General features: G+C 41.5%; 1 protein-coding gene across 2 annotated transcripts in view; it reads right to left on the reverse strand.

The window, feature by feature from the left end:
• diaph2 (diaphanous-related formin 2) overlaps positions 1 to 17092 on the reverse strand; it is a 397085-nt gene that overhangs the window by 278627 nt on the left and 101366 nt on the right. For both annotated transcript variants that reach the window (XM_036548047.1, XM_036548046.1), the window contains exons 8-9: positions 716 to 790; positions 534 to 603 (exon numbers count right to left, since the gene is read on the reverse strand). In XM_036548047.1, the coding sequence (XP_036403940.1) occupies positions 534 to 603; positions 716 to 790 (145 nt within the window). The remainder of the gene's footprint in view (positions 1 to 533; positions 604 to 715; positions 791 to 17092) is intronic.

Raw genomic sequence — 17092 nt, forward strand, 5'->3', positions numbered from 1 at the left:
CAGAGGGAACCTACTAGCGAACTGAGACAACACTCCAGTTCCACCCTTCCTCTTTGCCCCCTCTCTCTCCGTGCGCGTACAGCTTGCTGTTAAGGGGGCGAGCCTGTGATTTGATCGATTGGTGCCTCGCTGTGTTAATGCACTGCACTAATTCATGTGAAAGGGAATTTGAAGGCTCTGCCACGGATTTCTTCACACTGTGTAGAATGGAAACGTCAGGGGTGCCGTTGGGGTGTAGAGGGAGGACGGGGAGGCTCTAAAATTGTCACAGCAGATTCATTGGAAACTGAATCAATGGCCTGAAATGTGCAAACAGCTACGGTGATTTGAAACGGCAAAGTTTAGCACACGGGTACAGTAACTGTTTTCAGATGCCCGATGAATCATCTTAGATTTCAGTTGTTACACTAGCAGTGTTGAAAAGTATTACAGGAATGGAAGCATTAAGGTAATTAATGTAGAAGTACTGAATTCTGCAATACTGTCTCCCTTGTAATGTCAACCTCCCCCTAAACCCCCCCCCCAAAACACACCTTATTGTTCATGAAGGCTTTGAGACACTGGATGAGCTTGTGCTGGTTCTTTTTGTCGATGCCTTCTTGCCTGCAAAAAGAGAGAGAAGTGAGACTGGCAGCCACTTAAACTCCTTGCTGAAGAACATTCTTATTAGTTCTTATTTAAAATGTAGGCTACCCGTTTTTAAAGAGGATCTTACTGTTTCTTATCCAGCAGCTTCTCCAGCGCATCCAAGAGCAACCCCAGTCCCTCATGACCAAAGTTATTCACCCAGCTGTGGACAGACACAGAGAGGCCATACTTACAATGTTATAAAGGCATTCGGGTGGCAGATTTACACATAACAAAATGCTACCCTTTATTTCACAAGTCATCCGCACACTTGTATCTGCATGGACGTTGGAGTATAAAGCGAGTATTTGTTTTCTTCGACAGAATGAGACAGCCGTATTGAATCTTAGGAGAGGGCCATTGTGTTTCTTCCCTTTGACAGAAAATGATATTGACTAATGGCTCCCCTAAGAAAGGCATGATAAATACCGTCTGGGAAAAGAGGGATTACTTGTCTCTCAGTGCTTTGTTTGCCGCTTGGAGAATCCATTTTGATTTGAAAAAACAAACTTGTGGAAATGGACCTAATTGTTATCATTGATAAATGTGTGGATGACTATGAGCACATAGTACCCCGATGCAGTTAAAATAGGACATAAACTCCACAGAAAAACACTGATTTACTTCGATTTGGAGATATGACTATTTTTTGGTCTTCTCTGAAAAAGATAATGTGGTGGTTAGAAACAAGCTAAAATACACTATTTCAGTGAAAACAAATGAACAGCTTATTTTCTGTTCACTGTCAGAAGAGGTTGCCTCTGGAGTGAAGACTGTCTAATTAGGGAGCCAAGCATTTCCACTATTTTTTTCTGCAGTTTTAAAAAAAACAAAAAAACAAATGTTTTTTTGTACACTCACAAAACTCTCTATGGATGTCAACAGCATGTACACACAGAATCAAAGTGTTAGTGTACAGTCAAAGGATGTAAATAAGTTAATTAGCAATCTGATTAATGCATTTCTAATGTTATTCGTCACTCAGATACTGATTAACAATAAAAGTACAGTTCACCACTTCAAATGTGAATGTTTCAAACATCATATAATTCACCCCATCTTGTCTTGCAAACTAATCAAAAGAATGGAAATAAGGAAAAGGATATAAAATTTGCTTTATCGTTCAGAAGCTTTCGTATTTCCCTATCTTGACAGTCTGTCAGTTCTGGTCAACCTGGATCACATCACGACTCACTACAGAAATAATAAAATAGCTTTATTAACTCAAGCTTGACTCTCCCTGTCTGCCAAGTATAGGCCTGTTCCTCAGACTAACAATACACCTCACCACCCCACAAAAAAACAATGCCCCCAAATAACTATTAAGCCTCACCAATCAGATCAGAGAAGGCAGCCAATTTGATGCATGTGCAATAAATAGTCTCCTACAGGATGAAGTGAGGGGTGGACCTGCTGACTGGCAGTGGTGCACGTCTCCACAGAGCTTGGTGGACTACAAGCTAATGCAGCCAATACTCTGTTGGTTTTGAGAACTCATCTGAAGCCTTGGCTCATTTCATTTTGTGTCTAAAAATGTAACACTGACCTCTCAATGGGGAATCTCTGCAGGTTACTCTTGGGACTGGAGGAGTGGAAATTACACACACCCCTTCACTCAAGATGAGTATGTTTTGGCACAAGGGAGCATCCACTTTGGTTTACTAGCCTGTCTAGTGCTTTTTTTTCCTCCTGATATGACATCAGCTCTCAGGAAGGCCATCTCCCTACTGTGTTTGACCAGCATGAACATACAAGGTATCTGTGAACCAACCATGTCTATTAATTGAATATTGAATACATTAGTCACATCAATTCACCTCATAATTACACAACACAGCCATTCTGTTTAATACATTTTCTTTTCATTTATGTTTTCTGATGTTGATGCAATGCTGTGTTGTTAACTTACAACAAAATACTAAAAATATTATTTTTTGATTTACCTTTTTTTTCTTTTGGTATTGTACAGGATAAGGACTCTGGGGTTAGGAGCACTGCAGCCAGGTAATTAGGAATTTTAAATTTCTATCCCTGATGGCCTTAAATCTCTAATATTTAAAAATATGTATTTATATTTTGTAAAGAATTACCCTGTTAGCCGTTACATATCTGGGTATATAGATATATAGATGATGCCTGTTAACATGAAACCATAATGACTCTGTGTAAATAAGTGTCATGACGTATCAGAATCAGAATTTTTTAATGTACAACCTACATTGGATTGACCTGCTTGGCTAATTTGGGTGAACACTGGCCCATGTGATCCATGCATGTAGCAAAACATTTTCCACATATAAAACGTAAGATTCTGACAAATTTCAGCTTCTAAATTGAACTCAGGGAAGGAAATTGTCTTCATGAACTATTTTAGCATGACTGGCATGAATTTTAACATGCCTGCACACTGCTCAATTCTCTACCTTGATTCGCTAATTTCATGCTGGATGACCACACACGGCTCTCGTAATCCAGCCACGCTGCAGGCTTCCTGAATACGCAGCATTTGATTTCTCTAGGACAGGGCACTACGGTGCCACATTTTGATGCACATTCTGAGTACAGCGTGTACTAGTTGGCCTAGGTTAATTTCTGCCTGCAGCTGAAGTATCTTTAGAAATTGTATCCGTTACACATCCTTTAGGAGCGGTGGGACAAGTTGTCGCAAGGCCTAGAAATGTCAATAGGAATTCAAGCTGGAGGCGAGGGATGCATTGACAGGTGCTGGAGAGACAGAGGTTCCTCCGAATGTGCTGCTACATACAGACGGCTCCTCTGAGAGTTTCGCAGCAATCTCACATGCCCACTCAGAACAGCATAACGCCTCAAAAGGCTACGGATACACTGGGCCAGGAAAACTCACCAACAAGATACGCGGAAACAGATGCTCCAACTGATTCATTCTCAATCAAAGTTTCATTACCACAGACTGCTTCCGCGAAGTCAACCAGAGGTTACTTTGTGGATAGTACACCGTGTAAGAGATGAGAGGAAATTATTTTTGGATTTTAATATATGTGCATTTTAAATATAGATGAAGTGAATTAGCAGTGATGCTACAAATCCATGATCTGGCTTCAGACTGAATTTATCAACCCTTTGTTTAGAATGATATGAACTGATACTCAGGATTAAAGGAGTCAAAGCCAAATCTCACATCTGCCCTGCCGGGTGTAGGCCCTTATGTTCCAAAGAGTTTCTACTGGCAAGATGGTGATCATGGATATGCAGCCTTAGTCTACTGTGAAGGATGGTGAATTCACAGAAATGTAAAGGTACAATATTACATTATGTCATTTTTCTCTTATCTTACTTAGACATACAGTATAAGGAAATAATGAGGCAAAGTATAAATTACATCTTGCGATTGCATAAGCATTTACATACGATCTTGCTGTGAATATTTGATTATATTATTCACACTTAAACCAGCCAGAGTTTTAACTGTTGAAATAAAAAATGCTGACTACCGCCACACATAAATTAGCTATTTATGTTTAAAAAAAGATATACCGGTGTCATATCTTGATTGGTTTTCTGTGCAGCTGTACATCAAATAGGAGTTAGATCTTTTCCTTCCCCCAAGGAAGTTCTTTTACTTCATCTCTCCATGAACCTTTTGTTCAGAACTTTTGCCCTGAACTATTTAAATTAAACTGTCAAGTTCATTTCATGAGGCTATATCTCTAATTTGATTTAACCAAGTTACACAACACTCTTTCAGATTTTACAGTTTGGTGCATACAACACTCAAAGCACAATCGTTTACCATCACACATTTCACATATCTCATGGAGAAGTGGATGAAATAAAATGGTTGAAAATACTCTCTGGCATCCGAAATTACAGAAAAAGAGGTCAAAGTAAAAAAAAAAAAAAAAAGAGACATGGCTTTAATGAAAAACACCAGCCAGACAGTAACCTTCACATCAGTACAACTACACAATGGACTGACTGACAATGATCGCAGAAGTGCTTTATTTATTTATTTATTTTTTAAAAATTATTCTTCTGAGAGCAACCACATAGTGAGACACATAGCAGAAGCGCTGCTGGAAAAACGCATTTTTGTAAAATTTCGTCGGATTCGGTATTTGGCCGAATCTTTTGTGTTGGAATTCACTACCATCACCAATCCTAAAAGAATGGATTTGCGTATTCCAACGCTTCAGTTAAGCTGCCATTTAAATGGCGTTGTTCTCTCCAGCTCCAGTGACAGATCGGAGGGGGCAGAACTGTAATACCTTTCCAAAGGAATAGTAATGCATCCCTCTGTTCCTCTTTGTTCAAAGCAACAATGCAAAAACAATAACAAACAGAGCATCACACAAACACTGAGATGGCGCATAACCAAATCTGAGAGCATTTGGGGAATCCTCCGCAGTGATTCGGCACTTGTGGTCTGAAAGCCTTCTAAACCCATTCCCCCTGAAGCCCATGTACAACAGCGGAACATTTAAGAGTGATAATACAGTAATCAATATGGGATCGCAAGAGATAATTGGCTATAAACCGCAATGTATCTGGAGACGGCAAATGATCCAGTGCAGATGAGTGTTTTCCTCTGCTCCAGGCATAAGTGAGCAGGGCTGGAGCCGACCTTGATCACATCTAGATTGTGTCATTAGCATCACTTGTTCTCAGCTCCGGACTGTCAATAAAACAAAATGCATGGTGCACTTTGTTGCATTACGGGGCCATAACTCAATGATTTATTCTTCAATTTGACAATGATTTTACACAACAGCCACATGTATATTAAAGTCATTTGTATTGACAATCAGTGTCACAGAAGACCCTCGATTAGGCCTGATACGCGCTAGCCCACGGCAATGCGCGGAGGTGAAATAAGGTATCCTCTGACTAGCTATGAATTTCATAGGGAATTACAAAGCCGCCAAAGCCCTCTGCACCATCACTCAATATTCATTACCAGGCAACCAAACCCAATTTGCAACTTATTACCATTTGCTGTACAGTGTGTTATAATGATCTGCTTTGTTAATAAAACAAAACAGCATAATGTTGAAAATTTATAACTGTCTGTTTACCAAGCGCTTACAGTTTAATGTTTCCCGTTCTCCTTCCCTGCTGCTTTCAGCAGCTCATTGCATGCAAACATAGTTAAGTTGACATAGCAAAAAAATGAGATCTTAAAAAAAAAATCTAGTTTTACTCAATCTAATGCAGAATAGCACCGCTGTATATGGAGCCAGAACAGTAATACCAAGGTGGTAGGAGAAAATGACCGAAAAGGAGGAGCTGAGGCGATATGTTTTGCGGGACAGTAATTCAGTAAATCTGTAACCACATTTGATGTATCTATCCTCCACCAATAGATCCTGTGTAAACGTGTATGTGATGAAGCCAATATTTTTGTCGGGACACTATAACTCATATACACCATTATGAGTACCAAGGAGATTGTGTTAATGCTTGCACGATCACAGCGCCTCTGTCTTCAAGGAAGGGAACGATGCATAAAAACTGTTACAAAAACAAATCAGACTCAGTAACAGATCAGATCCACAACTTATGAGGCTGCATGTAAATCTAGTTTGGGGCGATGCACTAGATGGTAAGATGACACAATCAGGTTTCTTAAACTCCACGCTGCTCGGCTCACCTACTTTGTAGATAAAAAAAATAGGGCTACTTCCAAGGAAGTCCTGACAGCTGATGCCTTACTGAGGAAGTCAGAGACACTTCCCCCGTGTGTTGTCACAAGCTTCTATCACTCCAAGGTGCGACTATCTTACCACCACTGGGGAATCAGGCAGATTAGCTCTGAGATGCCTCAAGCTGATGGATGTGGAAGTTAGACCCAGTAGCAAGGGTCCACTGTGGCTCTGTTTTTAAACAGGTCTGTCTGTCGGATTGCGCCAGAACAGCACAGAAAGTAAAGGGAGAGAGTCCTGCCTTCAGTCAAATGGGACGCCGTCACAACTCCTTATCAGCTCCCTCTTTCCTCAACTCATGGCATGCATCCAAGGATTTCATTAACTTAGGGAGGGAGGGGGGAGGGGGGCTTGTTCATGAAATATTGATAGGTATAATCTTGCAGTTAAGTGCCACCAAATTGTGTTACTTTCCGCAATCATGTATATTCCGCAGGCAAAATGAAAAATTCATACACATGGTCTTAGGAGGAATTTTTTTTTCTGTTTTCTGATTTCTGCTGGTTCTATGAGAATTTCCCCATATTTACCTCATGCAGCACAAAAAAGGAGTCTTTGAGGATCTTGTTGCAGAATAGAGTCAGAGAGCGAGGCCAGAAAATAAAGCCCATTACACACTCAACAATAAAAAGGAATGTCTCCTTTCACTGTTCTAAATGGTGTTGCGGCAAAATTATTTTTCATATGCCTTTTCTACAAATTCATTTATAATCTATGCCTGGTCATTGGCATTTGTTGCCCACATCAATAGCCTGCCAAGCACTCAATGCTTAATTTTGGGTCTTAGGTTCCCCTGGTGCCGGAGACATTGACCTCAGTGTTTGCAAGAGGCAAGAAGACTCAGTGTGAGCCTTAAGCTGCAATTCATCTTTCTAGCCCTTTCCCCACCACAAATACCAATGTCCAGGAATCACTGCGGCAGAGCACATTTCTCCTCTGAGTGGATCTTTTTGTGGCGCATTGATTTCAGCCACCAGCTCGATGGCGTTCGATGGTGTTTTGTTATTTCATTGTAAAAGGCTCTGGAGTGTTTTGTCATAGAGAGCAGAGCACTGTGCTCCGCAAGCACACCGTCTTTCATATTGTATTACGGCTCAGCCACGGACTGTCCTTCCATGCAGCTCCCGACCTACTCAGTGCGGAAACATTCCACTTGAGGCCTTGTACTCTCAGCAATAAAGAACGCAATGTTACAACCTGAGACTGAGCATCAGACAACTGCTATGACTGTGTACAATGTCACTCTGTCCGCTTCCCCAATCAGTTCAACCGTTGAGAATTCCAATAATACACAATAATATGCTATCCATAGCTGATCTGACAAACGATCATAAGGATATCATAAGGATCTAAATCCTTAACAGTACCATACTATCACAGTATCACGTTACACTGTGTCATTTCATGCTTGGCTGTAATATTACATTATACTTCTTTCTTCTTCATTATTATTATTACTTATGTAGGAGTATTGATCATGTAGAATAAACTACAAAGACATATCTTTTTACAAATCAAATATACCTGGGAGGTTGCTGAAATAATGTTTTTTCTCCTTCAAGTTTTGGTTACATTACACGGCAAGTCCAAAAACAAATACAAAAATGACACTACTCTAAATGTAGTACACCACTGCAACCAAAGAACAAAGCAGCACATTACGATTGCGGCAACAAAGGAAGAAACCAGCAGTGAAGCCAGTGCTTCCCTGAGATCACGCGCCATTTCCACATCATTTAAATCATTTCCACTGATACGTGAGGACGGCCAACAGTGTCCTATAGCTTTAACCTTTGGAATGAGAAGAAAAATGCCCATGTCACTGTGATTAAGGAGTGGTGTTGAGCAGCAGATATATATGCGGACACGGTGTAACCCTTTCAGCGGTCCAAGTTTATGTTTCTTTGTCCCTGTGGGCATTGAACACATATATAAAATACGGATCTCCAAAGGTCATGGGAAGAAAGATGACCAGGTCCAGAGCAGTGAGATAATCGAATGAGAAACAGCGAGCGGGAGACAGGGGCCAGTGGATGCACCCTTGCTTTTGTGCAGGATTCAGGGAAGCAGAAAGTCAGTGTGAGAGAAACAAGTTAGGGGAGAATCTTTCAGTGGGCACGGTTCAGGCCGTTCAAATTAATAAGAAATGTTCTTTTCTTGTAGCCCCAGCAATCTGCCAGGGGTGCACAATTCAGCTGCTCCAAGCACCGGGGCCAATGCGCGGTGCTCTAATTAAGTCATAAATTTTGGCACCCCTGCATTTCCCCCTCCTCACTTTTTTTGATGACATGGCAATATTTTATACATCCTCATCCCCCCCCATCACAATACTGCTCACCCATAAGATGGAGATGTGGGAGAAGGGAGGTAATTATCTTGGCCGGACGGGAGAGTGACAAAGAATCAGCAAGGCAGTGCAAATATACAGCTAATTTCAGCCACTGGAGAGCGGACAATGGCGGGCAGTACCCAGGCAGACTACAGAGCGAGATTAACCTTCCGTTCAGAGGAACAGCAGACGCACCTCTGTAGATATTGGATTTCAGAGCGCTGGACAGAGGCTAAACCTAGCAGCCCGCTTCCCAGGACTATATTCGTGGTGTCAGCACCCCACCATGCGATGGCCTGTGTGTGGGCCATCCGCCGCGCGATGTTCAAAGGATTGCCTTTCCTTCTAATGGTATTTGGGTCCCAGCTGGATTCCTGACACTGTCGCGGTGACGGCACATCAAACCACACAAATGAATGTTCCACTTTCTTCTGGAACTGGGGATGGGTGGGGGGTGGGGGGTGCTGAGGGGGTTGACGACAAAGAAATAGCTGAAAGCGACACCGCATCTGTGAGAGAGGAGCGACATCAGTATTGAACCAACGGAGACTGGAAACGGGACCAGCTTTGCACAATCCCCGGATATTTCAAAATGACCCCCCGCTGAGAGAAAAACACTCCTGAAATTTCTAATTATCTCCAAAACAGCAAGAGGCCCCCTAGCGCTCTCTGAATTAATTGGACGGAAAATGCCCTCTACAGAATCGAGGGGAAACCATTCGGAAATTGCCAAAGTGGTGATTGATCAGCCCCATTAATTGAATGGAAAAATAAAACTATACATCTCTAATACATCTGAGGGGAGATGTGAAGGCTTCCTGCGGCGAGTGGTATGGTATCTCCACAAGTCCCCTGTGGTTCATCCTCTTTTGATCTTGATACAGAAGAATTGAGTCACAGCACCAGTTTCCTTGTTCTAATAACTGTAATGAGTCATTTTCTCACAATGATGTGGAAATTGAATCATTCACTGTTCTTCACAGAATTTTGCCAGTGTATTTAACTGGGTACACAAGAGCATACAAACGGCTTGCGCTGCATCTTCCGTTTACCTTTCTCCCTTTCCATCTTCTTTAACACTGACTCTGCTTGTTTCCATTGAGTTCCTATACGTCACCTACAGCAGAGCTGCCCAGTCCTGGTCCTGGGGGCATGCTATGAATGCTGTTTTTCATTAAGACAGCTGACAACTTTAATTTAAGCCATGAAAAGGGAAATCCCACTGACGTTTAAGTCATTCCAGGTTACTGCAAACAGCTTGGTGAACTGAGTGGAAACAACCAACAGGTGGCTGACCTGCTTCATCTAAACAGCTAGAATGTCTCAAACGTCCATGATGAGTATGCCATTTCAATCACTGAATTGTGCAGCTATTTAAACATTGGTCTGAACTTACATCAACTGTAATTTTTTTTTTAAGAACTATGGTTGCATATGTATTTAGTTAAAAAGATAAAGGTGCTGCTTTAAGACTGCCCGGGGCTTTTGTCTAAATGAATCTGAATTTGTTGGAAAATTAACTGCTTTAGTGGAAAAGTGAAAATTGAAACAATAAATTAGCTTATTTAAACATAAATAAGCCTATAAACAACAGTAACAAAAATAAGCCAAACACATAATTTATATTTTATATTTTCACACCAACAAAAACAAAAACCTGCTAGCAGATAAATGTCATGTTTCAGTGTGTTAATTAAGAGCAATATTCAAATGCTCAATCAACCATAATTACTTGCACTGAGCTAGAGCAAAAGCCAAACAGGGCCAGGAATTAGAACCACTGAATCAGATCTATAACATTTCAGCATTGTTTCAGTGGCATCCTGCACTTACGAAGATCCCTGTAGCCCATTAGTTCACCACCAAAACTCTACCCTCTGCTGCTGTTCCCGATAACTTCATTTGTGAAGTCAAATTTACACACATAGGTTATTTAAACAATTAATTATTAATTGCTTTACACAGGTTGCCTGTCTCTCAGGTGCTTTTAATTTCAATTAAATCACTTGCTGTGGAAACGGTGGTAATCCCCTGACATGAGGGCCCAAGGAGTATTTATGTAGGAGTCCAGTGTTTTCAATTGCTACTGTTAAAGCACTGTCTACCAAATGACACAACAAATAAATAGCAATACCAAATTAAAAAAAAGTCAGTATGGCGTCAAAATCACATACAATCAGTGACATATTAAGAAAGTATCAATTTCAATTTTAAAAAATCGCATCCAATTGTTAACCAAAATTTTCCAATCCTTTCCCATTAACAGATGGACGGTAAATTGTTGATTTGTTGTGACAGCAGTATTTGGGTAATTGACAGTGAAATGTCATTCCAAAGAGAGAGGGCCAAGCAGAGAGTGCTTATCGCACCCTGCTACTTCAACATTTCCAAAGTGATAAAAAGAAAGTAGGTCACTTTCTCCAGGCTGTTAACTAAACCTTTAGTTCAGTTACATTTAATAATGTGTAGAAAAATGAAAGTCCCACAGGTGTGATGAGACATAAGGCCACAATATGGTGCCGTATATAAAAGCTCATTTACTTTGGGCTCTGTTGCTATATATAGAATATCAATAGATTTTCTGAAAAAAAAGCGGCTGTTTTATTATAGATATATACAGGTTTTTAAAAGGAAATCTTTCCAAAAAGTTCGGTCATGAAGTAACATCCACAAGGCCTCCTAAGGCTGACAAAACAATTAAGAGGAAATATTGGCAACCATGAGGGCCCACGGGATATTCGATTTAACGCGGCGGACTACCTATTTACCCCTGTACCTGAGCAATACCATTTCTTACTAAATCAATACTGAATTCAAATCAGATATCTGAATTATGTATGCCTAGCTCCAGGGCTGCCAAAGATATGGCTGGCTTTGAGGTTAACAGATGGTGGCATAAAATGAAATGGGTGTCCCGCTTAAAATATACCCAGTCACGGAGGACATTTGAATCTTTGCGCTTCTTTACTGCTTTTGAAAACGCTGCCGTGGAATCAGTGACATGAATGCCCAATAGCCTGGTTAACTCATTCTTTACTCTGTGTGCCCTTAACCACAATAAAATGAAAAAGGCACTCTCAATTACAAGTATATTAAATCATCAATTTCAAATGTATCTGAGTCAAACTCCTACAAGGCGAGTTTTTTTGTCACGAATGAAGAAAGTTAATCATGCATACCAGTTTTTACTTACATTTTGTCAATGAAGACATTCTTACTATGAAAGTAAACGTGCATCTAATACAGTTGGGTGCATAAAAGATGGTACTGGTCACAACTGAACACAAACTTGTCAGCCTCAAACACAATGCTGCAATAACTAGTCTGTATATGGCTTGATTTATAAATGATATTTCTCTATGCACCCAAAAGTTTTTAAACATTTGGGAAAATACTGGATGTATGTAATGTATTCCCATGAACAGATTCAATTCATTAAAGGATACATAAAAAAAGCCAACAAACCATGTAAATTTCTCTAAATTTAAAAAAAATGTCCTGAAAGCTACAGCCATTCATTAGTTGCCAGACAGGCACATGCAATGATTTTCTCATTTCCACAATTTCCCCCTCTCTCCTTGACAAGCGAGTGCTGTAGTGTGGTTAGGGTGGAGTGGAAGGGGGGGGGGGTGCAGGGGCGGGAACAGGAAGGTCTGTAATAACATTTGGAGTCTGGAGAGTCAAGTCTGCAGCAAGGCCCAAGAAAAATGACCCTCACTGCGAGCTTTAAACCCCATTTCGCTCAGTCGCCACAGCAACGGAGACAATTTATTTCACAGACTGACAGGTGAAGTTTTGATAACTTTTTCTAAAACACCCCCAACCTACCACCTAGAGGAAGTCAAAGTTTCATCGTCACGGTTAAATCCAACAACGAGTTTCCATCACGACCCTGAGAGGGCTGTGAGCTGGATGCATAACCCATGAAGACTCCTGCATCCTCTCATGTCCTTTACTCTGTCCTTGTTGCTGGGAGAAATGACTTCTACGTCCACAGAGACATTTTAACTGCAAGTAACACCCATTTAACAGCAACACAAAAATTAAACCTGGTACATCACAGGGGTTGATTAATCAATAAGGGTGCATAGTATTTCCGGCATATGTTTTAATGCCTCCTTTTTATCATCTGACTTAATTTACATTCCTCTTTTTCAAACTACCGCTGTATTAGATACAGCTGCCACAAAATGCCACCAAGAACCACCGAGTGAATACAGAGTATCAATTATGCATGATTGGCAGAGACTGTCTCCAATTTCAACATTAGAGACGACACCATTTAAATGCTACAGTTCCACTAAAGCATCTCTGGCTGGTTGCGCTGGCACCTTGGTGTCTCCCGCTGATAGCTACGCTTCCTTCAAGAGACGTCCATCAGCACAGTGTTGACTCCTCATTACGTTAATACACTCCCCACATCCAGGCCCGTTCAGACTGGGGGGGAAACACATTCACTGCACTCCAGATACAATAAGAGCCCTTCACTTGCCTGCAGATTAGAATACTCCCTACTGCAGTAATGAAATCAGGCTGTGGCCTGACTGAAAGAAAACGCTCCATTTGATAAATCTCGCATGAGTATAACGTTACTCTGTTATGCTTTTTTTTACTGTATTCATTTAGGAGTGATTAATGGAGAGGGCTCTGACCCCAGTTTGAGTGTAAAAATGGGGTACTGCAATGTCAGTATGCAATCACTGATCTAAAACAACAAAGTCCAAACAGCAGGCTGAGAAACAGTTACAGCAATCTGTATAATCACAGCAGCTCTCTTGTGCTCAGCTGGAGAGTGATTTCTGACGATTATTAATGTACCCACTCACAGTGAGTGCAAAAGGACTTCGCCTTAATGCTTAAGGTTTCCCATTTCCCGTTGTTTATTGAGCTGTTCACCAGGCCTGGTGTACTTGCTACACATCAGCACATTGTGCTGAAGGACTGATCTTCGTTTGCTTGCAAAATTGTTTCGGTGTGCACCCGACTCAAATTCAGAATGAACACCTGGGTGTGGTCGAGACTTCAGCTGTGGTTCACATCTTCATCTGTACAATTCTCTACACTGATCCTTATGAACATTTACTGACTACATTGCTTGTGAATTCCTACCCCTTTAAAGGTGGGTCAAGATTAAACACATTAAGGCTTTCCTCTACAGAGATCCTGTGCATGTTCTACTTTTATATCATTTAAGAGCTCAATTATTCTCCTTTCCATCTTTAACCAGCCCCATTGCCTCACTGAGAAAGAGAAAGAGACCAAGAGAAAAAGAGGCAAAAAGGAGAAAGAAAGAGAAAGAAAAAGGGAGGTAGAAAAACAGTGTGAGAGGCAAATTCCTGTGCAGGGGGCTGACAGACACACGACTGCAGAGCCCAGATTAATAACATTAGTGTCATCTCTCTCAGGGGAGGGTCCAGAACGTTCAGCTTCCTTCCTGCTCAAACAATACTTCAGGACTGAGGTCACTCTCTGCCCACCCTCCCTCTCCACTGGGGGATAGCAAAAACAGGGGTCTTAAATCCCCTCACCGTATTGATAAACTGCGCCCTGCAATGCATCTGCATTGAGATACAATCGGATGTGTCCATTTGGATCCATTACAAGGTCACTGAAGGTCGAGCTTGATCAAAGGGGAGAGGTAGATGGATGCCTAACCTTTGCTTTGGGAGGGTGTGTGCGTGTGTGTGGGTGCCGGGTGGTTGAATATTGTAAGAACCCTGCACACACCGCATTTTATCATTTCAGACATGCATCTTTTCCAGCAGTTAAGATGCCTCCTACGGTTTTCAGGATTCAGCCTTTGGGATTTCAGTGAAGATTCCATTAAACCGAGACAAAGACATTGCACAGAGATGAACTCAAACAAAAACAGCTTCTGACAAGAAGTTTAATTTCTTAACCGTGTTTGTTTAAAAGCAGAACTGTCTACTTGATGCAATCTGTTAGACACTTGATACTTAATTGTGTCAATTATTTGTTTCCCAGACTTCCTTTCTTTCATCGTATTCAATCGAGATCCTGGTCCAGTGAGTCTGGTGCTAAATGGCTCCCTGTGCAGCAAAATCAATGTCATAACTTCAAAGGTAGTAATAAGCCCATTACCAGGCATGTGTGGCAAACAGACAAACTGGAAAAACCAGCATGCAGACAGACACCCAGAGAGAACTGGGATTCAGAGAGGCAGTGACTAACGTACAGTGATCTCCCCTCTTATTCTACAACTCTGACCCACAGTAAGATGTTTTGAGGCCCCAAATTCAATGTACATAGCAACCACCACAAAAGCGTAAAAACGACTTAGAGAAAATGCTACAGTGATGCTACATGGATTTTCAAATAATGAAAAGTTGGAGCAAGCAAGTTCAATTTTGAATAATTCTGTCCTGGGGATCTGAGAGCTTGCAAATTCAATATGGGAGCCATTGCTGGGATTTGGGAAACTGAAAGTGTAATACTCGCGGCTTAGAACATGGAACTTATGAGCCTGGCTCCTTCAATGTGGAGAAGTGGGAGCTGTCGTGTCGGAGCTGATGCTTCCTTTCTTCTTCTTGGAAAAGTATTGATGCAGAATCAGAAGTAAAGCAGACTCCACGGGTGCTAACCCCGGCCATTGGAGAGCCCAGAAATCTCACAGAAGAAAAAAAAAAAACTTTGCACAAGAAGCAGAGCCAGCAGAATAATTGTAAACAACAAATTTTGCGCATGTGTGGGTGTGTAAAAAGTCTGAGATTACTTCTGGTACTGTAATGCGAATTCTTGCCTGCCTGTCTCCAGATACCTGTCAGAATTCATTACACAACATGCAAAACGTTTAAAGGATAAACTGACCCTGAACTAAAACCCCTGATATCACACATCCTGTGTGCTCACATTTTGCTTGGAGCTCAATGTCTCCTTTTACCGGACTTCTCTCCTAAAGTCTGCCAGTTAAAAGTTAGTGAAACAAGACCGGTTCTGCGCCACAAATGGTTTGACATTTCTAAATTAAGAAGCACCTGTCCAAATCGTAGAATTAAGGTACAAAAAAAAAAAAAAAAAAACATAGGGATGAATAATGATCCCACTCCTTTTTTGACAGAATGAAAGAAACAACTCCAGGAGCGGAAACGCCGCAATGCATCTGCGGGCCGCTCCAGGCGATGCCATCTGCGTGCAGCACACCTGCGCGGGACTGCCCAGGAGAGAGGGGGCGCCTCACTGCCCCGCCAGCCACCTGGGCGGGTGGGGGGGGTAACAGGTGCTCAGCCCAGCCAATTAAACTATTACACAAACACAGGCCGCCGGGAGGAAATTAACCATCTACGCCGAACGACAGAGCTGCACCAGCGCTATGGAGACTGACGGGAGATGAACCAGATAAACACTTTGCGATGAAAGTTCTCACTTTTCTGCTGATGAAAGTAAACAGGAGGATGGTGCCTAGCAGTCCCAAAATACTACCGCTTCAGTGAAATTAATGAGTGCTGCTAATAGTCTTTTCATTTGTGAACTTTATTTTCAAAAGCCATTTTTTTTTTTTTTAACAGTTGAGCCTCCCTGAACATGAACACAAGACTTCAAGTGTTACTCAGAAGAAGGGGCTCGATGTTTACTTATAACTGAAATGTGGTTGCCTGACTGGGGCCCAAATGGACAATATGGTCACCATGTTTTAACACTATAGTAATATAGTTCAACCTGCCAACTTCCTGTTGACAAGACATCGCTCAACTGAATTTATTTCACCTAGACTGTCAAGTTCAGCTGTCTTTTTATTTGCAATATAAATGCATCCAAACTTTCAGTTCTTCTCTTTGGGCTACTAACACTTCAGCAGCTATAAAATAATAACACCCAATCATCTTGAGACTGTTGCAGGGGAAGGAAACTGGAGGCTTGTAGACTCCTCTCCTCAATTTCAAACCTCTTCTTTACAATAGGCCTACAAATCAAGGTCAAAGGTGTCAAATGCCTGGTAACATCATCAAGGGGATGGTGTTACTTGACTGTAAATAACCTTAACAATATGTACATGTGTTTCTCAAAAATCAGCAACACCTGAACAAAGCTGAAAGTAGGGTAGCTGTCTAGACCGCTTGGTAGAAGTGAAACCATGGTTAGTGAGCTAAATGAAATGAATTTGCATCATCATAGTGCAGGTCAACACACCAGGCAGATTTGCTAGCTAGCTTGCTGGCTACTGCTAGTAGCTCGGCTGAGGTGAAGGCACCACGTTTTAATCTCAAAGCTACCAACGCGAAACGAACGACACAGTAGCATACTCCTTTAATGAAACACATTTGTGGCAGTGAAATATACAGGAAAAAAATGTGTAGAGGACTGGAGAGGACGCTTTGTTCTCTTGACTGAGAAATGCGTGTTGATCAGCCATGTTTCTTTGAAGTGTATGCATGAATCAAGACTGATATGCAGCACTATGCAGCACAGAGGTGGGAAGGTCAACAATATGCTGGCTACC

The sequence above is a fragment of the Megalops cyprinoides genome, chromosome 16 (assembly GCF_013368585.1).
Source record: "Megalops cyprinoides isolate fMegCyp1 chromosome 16, fMegCyp1.pri, whole genome shotgun sequence".
Classification (NCBI taxonomy): Eukaryota; Metazoa; Chordata; class Actinopteri; order Elopiformes; family Megalopidae; genus Megalops; species Megalops cyprinoides.